At 36.8% G+C, this 18,306-nt stretch overlaps 1 protein-coding gene across 1 annotated transcript; it reads right to left on the reverse strand.

The window, feature by feature from the left end:
* Positions 1 to 1,853: 1,853 nt before the first annotated feature.
* LOC124534636 (Down syndrome cell adhesion molecule-like protein Dscam2) lies at positions 1,854 to 15,328 on the reverse strand. The gene is made up of 4 exons (XM_047110592.1): positions 15,169 to 15,328; positions 8,012 to 8,097; positions 6,654 to 6,834; positions 1,854 to 1,995 (listed from the first exon to the last, which is right to left on the reverse strand). Exons 2-4 carry the CDS (start codon positions 8,052 to 8,054, stop codon positions 1,854 to 1,856), a joined length of 366 nt encoding a protein of 121 aa, XP_046966548.1. The 5' UTR covers positions 8,055 to 8,097; positions 15,169 to 15,328.
* Between the last annotated feature and the right edge of the window lie 2,978 nt (positions 15,329 to 18,306).

Here is an 18,306-nt window from a genome sequence, read left to right on the forward strand (position 1 = left end):
GCCATCCATCAGCGTCCCGCCCGTCTCCGATGAGAAATTGCTTTAATTAATATTACTTCGCTAGTATTATAAATATGCTGTCAGGAGATACTCCGCCGGTGGCCGAGGCTCGCGTTAATTAGGCTCTCTTCTCTTACGTATATTCAGAGTGTCATCAAATTGGCGTGAGTGCAATCCTAAACTATATAAAATTGCGAAGATTAGTTTAAAATACTTATAACGAGATTTACGGCTTTCTATCTCCTTTTTTTGAAATATTCATATTTGAAAATGAGATTATTGCAACACTACAAATAAACGTAAAATAATGTTATACTTTATGCACATAAAGCGGCTTGCAAATGTCACATATCTGGGCTAAGGCTTTTCTTGCGCTTTGTGAAGGCTTAGAGTGTATTCGCCAGGCTGTTTTAGGGGATTTATTTGACATCACCCGACACACAACCTGCGGTAATTCTCGATGTTCTAAAATCATCATTAGGTTTGAGGCCGTTGTTTTAAAGCTAAGCAAATTTAGCTAATTGAAGCGCTGCGGTGCTTGCCCTGACTTGAATCCGAGATCCAGATAAAATGTAGTTGTATGTATAAATTATTATTATTAACTAAGTAGTTTCTATAATATAATTTCAAAACACGAACAACTTTGTGAAATGGCATTTTTCAAAATATCCGTGGTGCACGGAGCTCATCCCTCCCGCTACTTTAAGCTCCCAACTACGCTTTGGCTGCGCTAACGAGTCAACACAAGACTCCTCCGGGGCGCTGGCTCAGTGGACATATTTTACTCAGGAAAGTGATTTATCGGCGGTCGCGCTGACCGCCTCGAGCTGGGGCGATTTATGTGCGCCGATAATTTACTGCCCTTATTAAAAGAAAACTGTCTGACTTATCACCGCCTACACAATGTAGCGAAACCCACTTAATTGCCACTCGGAAACGAAGACTTATTATCGTTACAGCTTCAACAGAATAGCTTCTCATTATGAAATTATATCATTACAAAATAAATACTTCAAAATGCCTTCATTACAAGATTATTTAATTAATATTCTTGCAATCTTAGTATAGGATTTTTTTGTTTCTATATATATATTTTTTATTTCTTAGCATTTAATCCGATTTCACGAAAACTGCGGTTTCGGTTTATCAAAATATGTCGGAAATTCGTCGATATATTACATTAAGAAATATACATACACCCATAGCTCATAGATCTGTATAGTGCAACTCACCCGGGCTGGGGGCGTCGACGTGCAGTACGCGCTCGCCGCGGTAGAACAGCGCGGGCGCGGCGGGCGGCGGCGCGCCGTGCGGCGCGGCGGGCGCGGCGCGGCACGTCAGCGCCGCCACGCCGCCCGCCGCCGCCGACGTGCCCGACATCACCACTTCCCATTTTGTGTCAGCCACTGAATAGATTTTTTTTTTTATGGTATAGGTTGGCGGACGAGCCTATGGGCCACCTGATGGTAAGTGGTCACTATCACCCATAGACAATGATGCTGTGAGAAATATTAACTATTCCTTACATCGTCACTGCGCCACTAACCTTGGGAACTAAGATGTTATGTCCCTTGTGCCTGTAGTTACACTGGCTTACTCACCCTTCAAACCGGAACACAACAATACTGACTACTGTTATTTGGCGGTAGAATAACTGATGAGCGGGTGGTACCTACCCAGACGGGCTCGCACAAAGCCCTACCACCAAGTAAAGTAAAGATATTAACATGTTACATAATTTATGTTTATATTCTTCACTCTTTTCCAGACTATAGCTGTAAGTCGGTCGGTACTTTCGTTCGTGCCGTTTTTCATGGAGATCCTAAAATTATTAAAGAAACAGGTAATATTGACTAGCCTGGCTGTAAAGTCACGTCACGCGAGACGATGGCGCCGTGCGGGTTGGCGGCGCGGCAGCGCACCGTGCTCGCGGCTTGCTCGTCGCGGTACGCGCCCGACGGGAAGACCTCCAGCGTGCCGTTGCTGTACACTCGTCTACAACAACACTTTGATTGTAATTACAATTGAATTATTGTATATAACGGTTTACATGACAGACGGATGATACCTCTTTGGTTTTTAAAATTAATAGGAAACAAGTTCAGTATGACGATGTAAACAATGCTATGTCCGATATAGTACATTGGTTTAGCGTAAATAATCTTAGACTGAATAATAAAAAAACTAAAATTGTAAAATTTAGCACACCAAATGTGCAAAATGTAAAACCCGATGTACTTATCAATGGGGAATCGATGGATCCAGTTGAAACAACTGAATTTCTTGGCCTTACTCTTGATGCCAAGTTACAGTGGCTCCCCCACATAAACGGATTGGCGGGTAGACTGAGTTCTGCGCCATTTGCGGTCAAAAAAATTAGATTATTTACTGATGTTGATACGGCTCGACTAGTATATTTTAGTTACTTTCACAGTATAATGTCCTACGGTATTATACTTTGGGGTAACGCAGCCGCTATCCAAACTATATTTGGAGCCAAGGAATCGTTAAGGTATAGATTTAAAGAAATTAAGATATTGACTGTTGCTTCTCAATACATATTTTGTAATGTTTTGTATGCACGGAAAAATATTAATGTTTTTATGAGAAAATGTGATTCTCATAACATTGGTACAAGGAACAAACACAATCTTGTTACTCCTATTACTCGACTGCATAGAGTCAGTAACTCTTTTGTGGGGCAATGTATACGTTTCTACAACACGATCCCAGAAAGCGTTCAAAATGCTTCTGTTGCCAAATTTAAAAAGATTGTTAAGGAACGCTTGTGTGCAAAAGGTTACTATACAATTAGCGAGTTTATGTTTGATAGCACACCTTGGGAATGAAACGATCGCCTCCTGGCTATTTCTAATCATATACTACTATGTACCTTATAAATTTGACAAAAAAAAAAATAACAGAAAAAAAAGACCCGCTGAGTTTCTTTCGCCGGTTCTTCTCAGGTCAGGGTGTTCCTTTTTCCGAACCGGTGGTAGTGTTTATTTGACAATCAATAAGTAAGTGTAATGCTTTTATATTGAATAAAGGAATTTGAGTTTGAGTTTGAGACTCTGGTCAGGAAACTTTATCACTATGGAATTAGAGAATGTGCGCTCGACCTTCTGACTTCCTATCTTAACAATAGAATTCAGAGGGTTGACGTTAAAGGAAAAAGGTCTTCTGGGGTCTCAGTTGGTATGGGGGTCCCTCAGGGATCAATTCTTGGACCTTTTCTGTTTCTCACATATATAAATGACTTGCCCTTTCTTGTTGGGAACAAACATGATATAGTATTGTTTGCTGATGACACCTCCTTAGTTTTTAAAATTAATAGAAAACAGGTACAGTACGACGACGTAAACAATGCTATAGCTGATATAGTACATTGGTTTAGCGTAAATAATCTTAAACTAAATAATAATAAAACTAAAATTGTGAAATTTAGTACGCCAAATGTACAAAATGTAAAACCCGATGTAGTTATCAATGGGGAATCGATGGATCCAGTTGAAACAACTGAATTTCTTGGCCTTACTCTTGATGCCAAGTTACAGTGGCTCCCCCACATAAACGGATTGGCGGGTAGACTGAGTTCTGCGGCATTTGCGGTCAAAAAAATTAGATTACTTACTGATGTTGATACGGCTCGACTAGTATATTTTAGTTACTTTCATAGTATAATGTCCTACGGTATTATGCTTTGGGGTAACGCAGCCGCTATCCAAACTATATTTGTGCTGCAGAAGAGGGCTATTCGCGCAATCTATAACCTAGGAGCCAAGGAATCATTAAGGCATAGATTTAAAGAAATTAAGATATTGACTGTTGCTTCTCAATACATATTTTGTAATGTTTTGTATGTACGGAAAAATATTAATGTTTTTATGAGAAAATGTGATTCTCATAACATTGGTACAAGGAACAAACACAATCTTGTTACTCCTGTTACTCGACTGCATAGAGTCAGTAACTCTTTTGTGGGGCAATGTATACGCTTCTACAACAGGATCCCAGAAAGCGTTCAAAATGCTTCTGTTGCCAAATTTAAAAAAATTGTTAAGTAACGCTTGTGTGCAAAAGGTTACTATACAATTAGCGAGTTTATGTTTGATAGCACACCTTGGGAATGAAACGATCGCCTCCTGGCTATTTCTAATCATATACTATGTACCTTATTAATTTGACAAAAAGAAAAAAACAAAAAAAAAGACCCGCTGAGTTTCTTTCGCCGGTTCTTCTCAGGTCAGGGTGTTCCGTTTTCCGAACCGGTGGTAGTGTTTATTTGACAATCAATAAGTAAGTGTAATGCTTCTATATAGAATAAAGGAATTTGAGTTTGAGTTTGAGTTTGAAAAATTTTACTTTACCTTTTTAACGTATTTTTTTGTGTAAGTTTAATATTTGGCATTTTACCATGACTTTATACATCGCTAGGCAGCCATACAAACCATCCAATTATAAAAAATCATCGCGCTATCGACGCTTCAAATTAAATAGTATTAAACGACATACAATGAATTCAATAAATTACACCAACATATTCCGAGAGTTTTTATGCGTGGAATGACTAAAAGTATGAATAATACATAATTACATTCCAGAACACTATTTTTCGTTTCGAGGATAATTTTGACAATTGACTCCAGTGGCAAACATGGTCAAATAAGTTAGTAGCCTTGTTAAGCTTTTATATATCCGACTCCAAATATAGCAATAATTATAACTACATTATATAATCGTAAATCAACTTTTAAGTAGCCTAATATTTTTCATTTCATTTTACCTAGGAGGACTCTAAAAAATATGTAAAATAGGCAATTATTTTTATTACTTTTTAGTGTATTATTATTTCTTTTAAAATAGTGTTTTGTTTGAAGTCAGCTTTTCTTTTTGTTAAAATTTTTTTTAATTTTTTGATTTTAAGTGAAGCGGATGTTGACTAACTAATTTTTCTTAATATGGATAGATTAAGCGTGCCGTTTATATGAATCAGAAACTACTTCGGGGACAATTTCAAAAGAAACTTTCGAATAAAACAAAAATAGACTTTCGAAAATGCGGCTTTAATACGTCATGCTGCATGAACTACAAGGTACCACCCTCGAAAGAGCTGTAATCGACCTCAGTAAAAAAACTTTGCAAAAGAGCTAATATATGTCGTATATCTTATGGCATCACATCATATGACATCACATCACATACACAAAATTTGATTAAAGATAGTAAAAAATTCTGTCCCATATCGCACCCTAACTGTGAGCCGTACAGGAGTTCCATCACTACATAGTATAAAACAAAGTCGGTTTCTCTGTCCCTATATCTTTAAATCTACGTAATGGATATTGATGCGGTTTTCTTAATAGATAGTGTGATTCCAGGGGAAGGTTTGTATAAATAATACATGAATATAGTAAAGAAACACTGTTAATTTTAGAAGTTTGCAATGTGATGTCGTAAATAAACAAATTCTGTAGTATATCTAGTAGTAGCACACCCGTGCGAAGCCGGGGTGCGTAGCTAGTTGATTATAATATTCGACTATGATAATTACATAAACATAACCACATTACGGAAGGTGACTCAAATATCTAAATAACCTATAAATATAAAAGATTCGACCGAGTGTCGCTAACGTGCTCCTCAGACTTTCTACCAAACTTTCACTAAACCACCCTTGAAGTATATATTGTATAATAAAAAAAGAATCATCAAAATGGGTTAACGTGATTTTCAGTTATTCACCTATTTGTCGCGCATATACATAATGCAAATTTAAGACTTATGTCGTTTCCATACGGATACCATCATCGGAAAAAAATTAAATTAAAATGGGACCCCACGAGAAGCACTACCTTTCAAATAAAAAAAAAATATCAATATCGGTCCCCCCATTAAAAAGTTATGAGGTAACAAACATAAAAAAAAATACAGACGAATTGATAACCTCTTCCTCCTTTTTGAAGTCGGTTAAAAATATATAATTTAAAGAATAAACTGCGAAATCAGCATCCACCTTAAGAAAACCAACAGACATTTGTAAGGATCTCTTTCAGATAATAATTTAAATTTAAGCCGTTTTCGAATCATCGGCGTAGTCAAACTTTTTTTATAAGTGATTTCTAAAGTCTTGCCGTAAATAGGTCTTCTTAACGATGCAATATACAAACTTATACTAAGAGCTTGCTCTCCTAAACATTCACAGAGTGCATTTCGAGTTTATTGAAAAAAAGCAAATAATACTAACACTCACTTATTTTTCTTCGCTCCAGCAACACGAAGTTAAAAGTGGTTACAGCCAATATGAATTGAGTTCGCAATAATGATAGCGCTTTGTCTCGACAGTAATTATAAAAGGACAAATTATGATTTCCGACGTCATGTACATAATTCCTTCTGTTCTCACGAAAAATTGTCCTCATTTACCGTCTTTGTTTAAAACTCCTAAATTATTAGAATTTTTTATATCCTTCCAAAATGTTTTTCTTAATTATTAATTGCAAAGAAGACTTCAGTACTTACATTAATTATATTCGAACCTTTTTTTTCATTATTTTTAACGAAAGTTTTGTTTTTTGTTTCGTTGAACAGCATTGTAAACAACTTTATTTAATATTTATTAGCTATTCCAAATATACTAAAGTAAGTATAACCTGAGGCCGGGAGCGTCGTTGAGTGTGCTGCCGTCGTCTGCGAGCCAGGAGAGGCGCGGCGGCGGGTCTCCGCGGGCGGCGCACTGCACGCGCGTCCCGGCCGACGACGCGTAGCGCACCAGGGCGGGCGGCTCCGCCGTGAACACGGGGCCCAGCCGAACCGGCGCGTCCGATGACACATCTACGTAAAGATGTCATCTTATCAGCATCAATATGAAGGTGTATTTATATTATACATAATAATATCAATCTATATATATATATATATATATATATATATATATATATATATTACATGCATGTATACGAAATACTAAATAAACGGCTAACACTCATTGTAACGCGAAGAAAACGATATTAAAACATGTGCGTGTGACCCGTAGATGGCAGTTTATATGTGGGGGCTCGCAATTAATTAAATGCGCTTTAATCAATTCATAACTTACTCGGCGGAAACCGAATCACCCTTCCGAGAAAGCGACACCCCGTGATACAGTTAAAAAATGTTGTTTGCAAACAACGGCTAACTTTAAGCCACTTAAAAGTCTAGCAGCAAAAGTGGAGTTTGAAACTGTTTGACCCAAAAAAAGGCGCTCGCGGGGAAGTTGCGAACTTGGGCCGTTACGATTGTCCTCAAATGTGTAATTTACCAAAGTTTGTTGCTATCGTTTGTTGGAATTAGTTCATATATTACTTTCGCAATTCGCCGGAGCAGAGACAAAGAAGGCTGTGAATCATGCAGTAATCAATTCGCCGGCGCCTCGCCGCGGACGACGCGGTACGTTCCGTTACGAGCGCGCATCGACGCTCGATATCGCCTCGCACGTTTGATTAAATCTCGGCCCGTTTCTGCCGATTTAATTATGAAATTGAAAGCGCTGCGAACGAGCGGGCTTTATTTGCGAATAATTTAGTTTTGTATCGCAACAGGGAGCAAGAAACAATAAAACGAATGTGTTGCTCTATTTAACGCGCGCGTTCGATACAGAAGGCGCAGGGTCGAGGCTTACCCGGACTTTACAGTAATATCGGGCTTAATTGGTTACGAAATCGTTATTTTATAACTTATTACATTAAAGTCAATCGAAATCAATGTAATAAATAAATAAAGAAGGAACTTATCAATAATGTTATGAGAAATATTTAAGTACTTATAAAAAAATGGGATAATGATATTTTTAAGGAAGTTTTGGTAGATTTTCGACGAAATCACTAGAAAAGTCAAACATCACCAGCGAGATAAAGAATTAAATAGTGTCTTAAAAATATAAAATTAGCAAACAATTTCGTGCAAACTGTTCTTTAGCGTGCGATAAAGATCTTCGTTCCTAAAGCGTCACTTCGGTAGAAAAACTTACTTGTGAACAATATTCCGAGAGCCAGCAGAAGCATAAAGAGCATGATGTCTCCTGCAGCGCGGTCGGCTCGGGCGCCGCAGCGACACCTGTTGGCAAATAAAACAGCGTTGCAGATCAATATAGAAGCCATTGACGTTTGCGCTGTTAACTATGTTTATGTTTTAGTTTTACTTGTTGAACAAATGTTGCATTTAACGTGATTTCAGCTCGTAGCAGCTTGTATTAAGTCGTTTGAGTGCTACCTTTGTAAAAAAGAACTCTTGTCACAGCGCGTGTGTGTCTGCTCATTCGTCACAGCCAACTAGCTACGAATCTAATGAACCAAATAAATTGAAATTTGGGAAATGAAATTAATGTATATTATTCCATTATTACATTGTGAATTTTGTTGACCATATTTAAGAATAATTGGCGAAAATTGATAATTCCGAATCATCTCAGTTAATCTTTTTGAAATAGTGAACAGATAAATGATTTTTACATATAAATTATAGGATTTTTTTTAATAATTATGTAACAGCGTGCAGAACCCTCTCCGCGTGAGTTAACTCGCAATTCGTTGTTTTTATCACTGAATTAGGAAATATGCGAGAGAGAATAGATAGACGAACAGCGTGAGGATGGAAGCGCGTGAACATTCACTCAGTCCATGTGTAGACGCTGGCTGAGTACGAGAGCAGCAGCTTTGTATGTATGAAAGAAAAGTCCCCAGGAAGGGTGTTATTTCACATCAGATCGGAAGGATTAATAGAAAAATATTTTAGAAGCTATTAAGTACGGCTAATAAGTTGCTCGAAAGTACTTTTATCATATACTGATTTTTATTAAAAAACTAGCTGTGCCGACGACGTTGTACGCGTTTGAATTCAACATAAAAAAAAATTGTTGTAGCCTAAGTTACTCCTTATTATATCAGTTATCTGCCAGTGAAAGTGCCGTCAAAATCTCCAGCGATTAGCCGAAATTAAAAAATGTTATTTTGGTATATGTACCGTGTATACACACAAATGCATTGATTTAAAAGGGCTATTTTAATATTACAATCAGACACTCCAATTTAATGTCATGAATGCATATCGTACTTATAATGACATAAACGTGACAAACTCGATATCGTACGAGTTGTGGCCGCGAAGCGTCGCGCCCGAAATGTTCGTCGGAGCGCAGCGCTCGCGTTGAGCTCTCCGCGACACTATGTTCTTCTATTCGTTTCACAGGTTTGCTTCAGTGTGCTAAAGTGACAATATCCACATTAAAACATGTTTTTATTAACAGACATGTAGACTTTGAAAAATGCTAAGTGTACAATACTTCTTATTTTAGTTTAATATCTCCTCATATAAGACATGCGTCATCTTAGCAGTGGGCATTTACAGACGGTTATTGTGACTTGTATTTCTAAATATCGAACGGTCTTGCATTTGCATAGCGGACCAATGGTAACTATGATACCATACCGTCTGTACAGCGTATGATGTAACAAACTTGCGTTTACAGCATATACCTAAATGGATGTCGTTAAAACGTTTTCTACTGATGTCTAAAAATTTTAATATTTAAACCATATGTAATTATCTTTATTAACTTAATAAGAACTAGTGCCAGACAACATAACTGTATATTTATTGATTTTCTGAGCATGTGTATGTAACTGAGCTTTTCCTAAACAAGTTTGACCTTTTGAGACAATTTTTCATGTGTATGTGACCCACTAGGACGACTCTCGACTTAATCTATAACAATATGCATATATTTATATAGGAATAAATCGTCCACCTCACCACGTCGACCAAATGAGCAGTAGTTTTAGAAGCTACCAACTAGTCGCAGGACGTAAAAATACTACGACATCTAAAGGAATGAGTTTGATTAGTCGAGACGAACTAGGACTAACGTTTTGGCTCACACGGCAGAACAAGTGTTTTACTCGTCTCAATAAAAATCTGTTAAGAACTAAGTCGGATGTTGTGAACTACTCAGACAATCTTGCAAATATAGTTTAGCGAGAATTAATCTCCGACTTCCCCACTGAGTTGCTCACTGACTCCGTGGAAAGGCCACAGAAGATAACTATTATTAAATCTGTTCACTCACGCGCCCTCAGGTTATTGGCCTGTGTGTTGAGTGTCGATCATACTTACAAAATGTCTTACTGGACGAAAATTGGTTATTTTTTTTAAATCTACAAATATGTACAGTATGAAGGGTATTATAAAAAGTTACATAATAATATCAATAGGTATGAAATATAGTCGGGCCCCATTAGGTGTAGTTATATGTTATCAAGATACGAATGTGAACACTAATATTTAGTATTCAGTACAAATAACAAGCAGAACTGTACGAGGGTACAAACGTGTGTAATTTTATCGCTAGTTATATAAAAGTTCATTTATTTATTGATGCATCTAATGAGATACTTCAACGACGTGTTTTTAACTTTATTATTGACTTTGCTATAATGATTATAAAGATGATGTAAGGAAGAATAAAGGCTCAGTCGCATTAATGATATTTAATTTGCTACAATTATTTAAATTCTAAAACAGTTACTGCTGCTGTATAATAAAGCTGGTCACTCTTTACAATATTGGAATAAGGAGCAAGGAGTAACTACGAAAAATCAGAAGCGCGCGCTGTCAAAACGATTATTAGAAAAAAAAAGCGTTGACCTGTTCTGATGACTGTTTTGTGAAATAAAAAAAGATAATGCTTGTGACATAATGGTATCGCCAGTCAAGCTTAATGTTTATTCATTAGCCGGGCTCGGAGCCGATGGAGCGGAAAAGATGAAACAAAATAGAAGGCATCTACGGTAATGTACTAAGCGCTTGTCACACTATCCATTAGCTCGACTGCGTTAGGCTTCACTGCAGTTCGTTGTGTAAGGTCGTGCTTAAAGTGTCAGCTTACATCACCTGACGCGTGAACATGGACTCCCCGTAAGTATATCATTAAAACTAATTGCGTATACTTAATAAATTGTATTTCGGCATGTTTTGTAGAAACAGATAATAAGTGTTTATAAAAATCAATTAAAACTGGATATTTATTTTTAGAGCATTCACGCAGTCTAACTTTTGCCCTCTATCAAACTGTAAACATTCTTACTCTGTACCTAAACAGTAGTTAAGATTATTTTTTTTAAATGTTTCATTAATATACCTATACTATAAATATTACTAATAATGATCTGTATTACAGAATAAAATATCATTGTTCTACAGTAAATAATATGTAATACATCTCGAATCAATTATAATATTGAAGATAACCTACTTATTAATTCACCCGCACATAAGCCAGCAGTGGGGCAGCGAGGCGGAACGCGCTCCGAACCTTCTGTGAGACAGCGGTACGTACACGCGCTGGGACAATAATAATAATAATTTATTTTTTTCCGTACACAAATAATCTTTATAAAGAGTTACATGGTTGAACTACGACAAAAGTTTCAATGTATTATAAAACGGTCATCGAAAGAAACACATAACAAGTACGTGCTATCCTACCTAGGCTAATTAAATAACCTGTGTTAAGGATTATATAATATTTTATACAATACTTGTTAAATTTATAAGTTGAAACGCGAATCGTTAAATTTATGTACCATAAAGTGCTAAAATAATATTCTCTGACTTGACTTCTGACTGCTTAGCAGTCGATCTACGCGCAAAGCTTAGCGGCCGCCGACAGCCCTCAGCGAGACACGTAACTACTTCATTGAGAGGCTCAATAAATTCCGCTCCTTAGTGGCACTGCGAGTACTCCGCCGTTGGATATATGAAGTACTACATTTTAAGTGTGATACGATCTCAGCTGGAGCGCTTGCGTGGATAGCGACGCGGTGCACAGGCTTCAGCTAAGTGATTATTATCATTTATATTTTATTCAAATGTCGATACAAACGGAGAGTTTTCAATTAAGACTACTTTATGTTGTGCCCGCGTGAGATGAGTTATTTCACTTAATATGCTGAGATATGCATTTAGCCCACAAGTACTCTTAATTGTATTTATTTCACATCTAGTGAAATCATTTTTAGGAACTAAAATTAACTTTGACTTTGAGGCGTTAGGTAATGAACAAAAAGTAGTTTTAACGATATATCTGTAGACGTGCGGTTGTACAAACTTAAATAGCGACTGTGATGGCGTTCGGCGTTTGGTAACAAAGGTTACACACAATATACACTAAAATTTTTATACAAGTTTCCTCAAAACTGATCAGTAACTGAAATAACCATACAGTGCATATATCATACTAATATCGTGAGAATTAGTTCGATCTAGTTTCCAAAAGCTGTAAATCCGATAAATATTAAAACAGTTAATAGATTTGGGATTCAATTTTTAATAAACGAGGCAAGTTTTTCGAGATACAGAAAAATATGTTATATGCGTCGCCAAAGAAAACGTTGGCAATGCAAACGTAATGAAAATTAAAAGAAGCTGAAACCTTAATGCGCGGAGTTTAAATCTCAAAAATATCTATATAAATATGCATTTATGCAATATGATTTGTCCTGACTAAAGTCAGGAAGTACTGTGAAATCTTTGGTTCCAAAATTTATACATACATATATGGTTACTTAACTAAATAACTTCCACCAACCCGCGTTGGAAAAGCGTGGTAAAATATGTTTCAAGCCCCTATCCTTAATGGGAGAGGAGGCCCAGCAGTGGGAAATTTACAGGCTGTTACTTTACTTCACTACTTAAATAAAAGGTTAGTCGAACTTTTTTCTTGTTTTTTGGGAAATATATGTACATAATTATTTTACGAAGTAGAAATGCTTTCCTTTTACGAGCTTAACCCAGTACCACTCTTTTATAATTAAGAAATATACATACGAGCCAAACTGAAACGGATAACATAAATGCCACATTCTACGGGCATTAAAGCTAAGTAGTGCCACCGAGGGCACAACTGCATCCGGTATAGGATTCAGGAAACTCGATACGAGGAACACGACTCTCTCAACACAGTGAACGACGCAATGATTCTGTAACCCTAAAATGGTTGGGTTTACTGGATTAGGATTCTGCATCTGGATGGCATAATGTAATCTACTGTAAAGTGTTAGCTGATATTATTTTTCTGGTCAAATTACGAAGAAATAAATGGATCTAGCTCTTATATAGTATTTCAGATTGAAGACAATCAAAATTGAAATTTATTTGAATGAGGTATAATCTTGAGACACAGATAACGGGCACTGAGCCAATTTGCGGAGATGGCGTTGAGATCGCGAAAACTCGATGAATACTCAAACAGCGCCGCGCCGAGAATAATATCCTATTGAAGGCGAGTCACGGCACCGTGTACGGTCAGCATAATAATATTCTGTCGAAATCATAAGTGACGAATGAGTTGACTAATGTTAATTACGTTACGTAATGCTATGAGTACGGGTCACCCGCAGAAGGGTAAATATTCAATGATCTCGGGATCTTTTTTCTATTTTGGTATAAGTTTAAATGTTCAGTAATCGTTAAGGTAAGTTAAGCTGTTATTATTATTGAATAATTTGCTGTGTTAAACGATACTTAGTTTTGGTTAAATTTGATATATGATCTGATATTTTTTATACTTTTTGTCGTATATCGATATACTACGCGGAAGATCTTTAGTCAATATATAAACACTTTATAAAATTTCGTCCTAAATAATATTGAAGCTTTATGATGAAATACAAGCTTTGAGATTTCTCAGATTATTACCAGGTAACTGTTATGCTATCCGTACAAATATCTTCTTACCATCATAACTGAAATAGTTTTCAAATCAGTAAACTTATAACTCAAACGTTGCGGTTTAAATCAAACTTTAATTTTATGACCAAGACCATGATTTGTGTGTTTTACATACAAATAATATAGTCATTCAATTATGTATTTAACAAAGAGACAACAAGTTCGAAAATTTAATTGCAAAAAATGCCGGCGTATGTGCGGTGTGTGCTTCTTAATTTATATTCGTAATCTATATTAATATCATAAATGTCTTTCGCTCTGTTACGACCAAACTACTAAATCGAATTGGATGAAATTTGGCATGAAGCAAATTTAAACTCCAGGGAAGGGTATAAGCTACTTTTTTGTCTAACACGTCATAAAAACTAACCACATCTGGGCGGGCGACAGCTAGTTCAATTAGTTAAATATTTAGATTCATTTCATTCGAATAAAACATAATTATATCAAACATTTCGCTACGGCTAATATTATCGAAATTAAATTTATTTTAAATGCCCTACCAGCACTTAGAAGCGTCTATTGAATCCGCTCGTCGGGACAAAAGTTTGTCATCTGAGATGTAACTCGGAGCGACACCTCCGTGATGGAATACATAAAACTGTCCATCAGTCGGCAAGCGAAGCTTCATTAGCCATAACGGAGCGGCTGTGTTTAACGCTAAGTGCGATTATTTGCGAAACTTGTACATAAAGTATTCAAAAAGCAATTACTTGAAGTGACTCCTTCCATCAATTCAGTTTCCGTAACTGTTGCAAGAGCATTGGCTTTGTGTAACAACTTGGAGTCGCGCGGCGCTGCACTATTGTTCCCGCACTAATCAGTCTTATAGTGAGCTCAGCTACTTTATATTAATTGGATCTGGTCTTACGATCTCTGTTGGAGCGAGTTTGTGTAGACTAACAAGATATGTTTGTTATTCATTATAACTTAGTTTTTAATAAGAACTAATTAATGAAAATAAAGCTCAAGAAAACAGGAAGAACTCGCATGAAATTAAATTACTTTTTTCAACTTCTTCAAAAAATCTTAACTAACTTAGGTACATAATTTTGTGATGAGGAACAAAATATGACAATACCGAATTACGTTTCTTACTAAGTGCGGTTTAAGCATTTAAAGTAAAAGAAAAAAGTTGAGTAGAAAGACTTCCAAAGTCACAGCTGTTTTATAATAGAAGTCTATAAGCTCTTTTACGCGTAGCGAAAACACGTAGCGTACCGGTAAGCTCTATACGTGTGAAACAAAGTTTAAGTCTTATTCTATACTTAATAAAAGTCAATTTTGAAACTTTTTAAATTTTTATTTAACTTATTTAATTATACGCTTTGAAAGGTTTTACAAAAACTAAAACTAATTCAAAGAGAACTAACTAACTAACACCTGAAACGGTAAGCTTACCTACACAGCCTCCATTGATAACGAACAGAATTTCAGTTTCACTCAGATATCACAAACGCGCGATAAGAAGTTAACGGTCACTAGTAACTGCGCCGAGCTCGCGTAAAGTCCGCACGGGGCCGCTCGGCTCGGGATGGCGCGGCGAGTCATCTGCCGCGATCCGCGCTCGACTGCGGACTGAGCGCTCCGCTCGCTGCCGAGACTCAGCCGCCCTACGTAATTGTATCTCTTCTTAAGCCCGCCGCCCGATGAGGGCTTTAAGCAGCCTTTATTAAGGACTTATGCTGTTTGGAAAGAAAATGTTATGTTTTGTCGTTTGATGTATTATATAAAGTTACGCCAGTTTCTTTGCTTGATCTTACTTTTGTTTTAATATGTTGGTTAATGTTTAGAATTAGTTCAATCTGCTACGGAAACAGTTTGATGTTTCTCTTTGACGATCGATAACAAATAAACCTCATTAAGAGACCGAGCTGAGTTGGGACGAGGCAGCTGCTGCGGTTTAATAGTACGAGGAGCTGCTTCGAGCCGAAACGAATTGGCAAAAAGACTACTTTAGCTTATAATTTAATTAAAGATGTTACAAATGTTCGAATACAAACTCATCGATTGTTTTAATATGAGGCTGAACGGAGCACAGTAAGCCCACGGTGAGCACATTAGCTTGGTACTCGTAGAGTATCTTTTTTTTTTGGACAAGAAGTATTGTAAGAAAACAGTCTTAACAATGTAATATTCTTGTTTCATAAATAAAATAAAAAATAAAAATAAAAACGTAATCTGGGGAATCGAATAGAAGGGAATAGAATCGAACGTAGTCTGGGGTTCGGATAACTGCATAAGGCAAACTAAATCAAGTTACATAACAAAAAAATGTACTTTTAATTTCATTAAAATAATATTTATAGTTGGATTCTCAGAAAGATCTTTAAAATGTTCTCGGCAACAGCCAAATCCACAGGTTAACAATCTTCCGTGGTGGGCGTGATAACAGTGGAATATCAGAAGTAAAGATGCGTTGTAATTTCCCAGTACAAGTACACGAAATATAATACGGTTAGGTTGATTAAATTAGATTGAGAGGCAATAAGGTAGAAGCTGTCTTCCTCGTGCGACGGTGATAAGTAGCATGCCGCTACTGCCAGCTCCTTTTATGACAATCTACCCTATTCGGGACTACCCGCTTCTAACATAAGTATTCGATTACAAATAAAAACAGACTGGATACATTACTGTTAAACTATGATTAACAGTAAATCTCCCTCTGAAATACTCAGCGTGCCTTCAGATATATAAATTACTAATGTAGATTAATTATGCTTACATAGTTGAATATAATAAGTTAAGAAATTAATTATATTATTAACAATTTAAGTCTAGCTCCTTCATTAAATATGAATTGCTTATGCGTATAGTAACACGCCGCGCAAATTGATAACAACAATATTTGAGTAATATAATAATGAAGCTCAATCTTACAACTACGTCGCCGGGCCGACGATGTCTATATTATATCATTATTATTACTTTACCAACTAAGAACAGACTCCGAGAAGTAATAAATAATGGACAAATATCAATTTGATTCAGAATAAAGGAAACGAAAATAGGATTGGTTTATTTAAATAATAATATGTTTCTAATATTAAGTTGGTGTTGCCAAATCGAAGCTGCGAAGCCGCGTCGAGGCGGTAATCGTCGGACAGGGCTCACACCGGCTACCATTTAAGAGCGAGAATATAACGGAGCCATGAATAAAACGAGGCGACAGAGGCGAGCGAAATTAATGTACATTTAATAAACGCTCTGCTTTGAGTGAAAGTTCCTCTATAAATTGAGAGAAGTCATTTAATATTCCATTTAGCGAGCTGATATCAAATATTGTCTAAAGTTTGCTTTTAGATACGAAGATACGGAGCTTAGGGTGTGTGCTCGTGTTCTTTGTACGTACTTTGCTTCGAAATGATTCCGAATTGTTTATTCCTTCAGTGCAATTCATTAAGCAAACACGTAAGGGTTGCTTTACTTTTAATTAACTCATTAATATTTATATTCGACCGAGGATTATTTATTTATTACTTGCGATCGCTTGAGCGGGTACGACTATATAGTTGTATTAAATATAGAAATATATTTATTTCACAGTCCTAAGAAAATCTTCCATAACGACTTTAGGAACAATTACGTCGCCATTATCGCTTGAACCGGCGGACGAACCCATTCTTTCGAGAGTTATGCAAATGTCCGAGGACCCGATGACTCAGCAAAAGCTTTCTTTAAATGGAGACAGCGAAAAAATTAAAACAGTTTTAAATTGAGAGGGAAGATTGTGGGAGTCGGGCCGAGGGGGTGACGGGGGCGGGGAGTGCGGGGGCTGTGATAGGCGGTGCGGCGGCGGGGTCGCAGAGACGTCGTCCGCCGAGCGTGAAGATACCTTGATGAAAAGAAAATGAAACCTGCAGCGGGATGATGTAACGCGCCGTGCACAGACTAGCCTCGCGCCGCGAGCTCTTGATGCGAATACCACTGCCTATCATTCCAAATATATTCATTTTTACCAATAAATTATTTAGGGCTAATGTATATTCATTTCGCACATGTTTAATTCAGCCTAGACTTATTTTTTTATTTTTTTACGTAACTATCTACAATAATAATATTGAGAATATATTTTTGTAGTTAACAAAAAAATTCCTATCAAAAAAACTGCAAATTAAAGTGAGTTGGAGTAATGCTATAAAAAAGTTGCTAGTTTATAAATGTATGAATCAGTGTTATAAAATTGTAATAAACTGTCCTTGAAAAAACAATTGTTATGTAATTTGAGCTCTCTCTCGAGTATTTTAAATAAATAAGAGTCTGCGTAAAGCTACCCTGCGCCGTCTCGTCGTCCGAGATTGGAGAGCATTGTGCCGTCACTCGTCGCGGCTGACGCGGCCGCTGAATGATCCGGGAATTAAAAGAAATACAGCCGCTACACTTAATTGCGTCGCGAGTCATTGCACCCCGTTGTAATCTAACGTGTACACAGCGCCAGCGGATAGAATTTAATTTGAACCGGCGGCCCGCCGTCCGCATCGCAGTCTGCTGCCGTCCGCGTTGGAAGGAAGCGTCGACTCGGAAGATGTGTTATCATGA

This window comes from Vanessa cardui, chromosome 1 (genome assembly GCF_905220365.1).
Source record: "Vanessa cardui chromosome 1, ilVanCard2.1, whole genome shotgun sequence".
Taxonomy (NCBI): domain Eukaryota; kingdom Metazoa; phylum Arthropoda; class Insecta; order Lepidoptera; family Nymphalidae; genus Vanessa; species Vanessa cardui.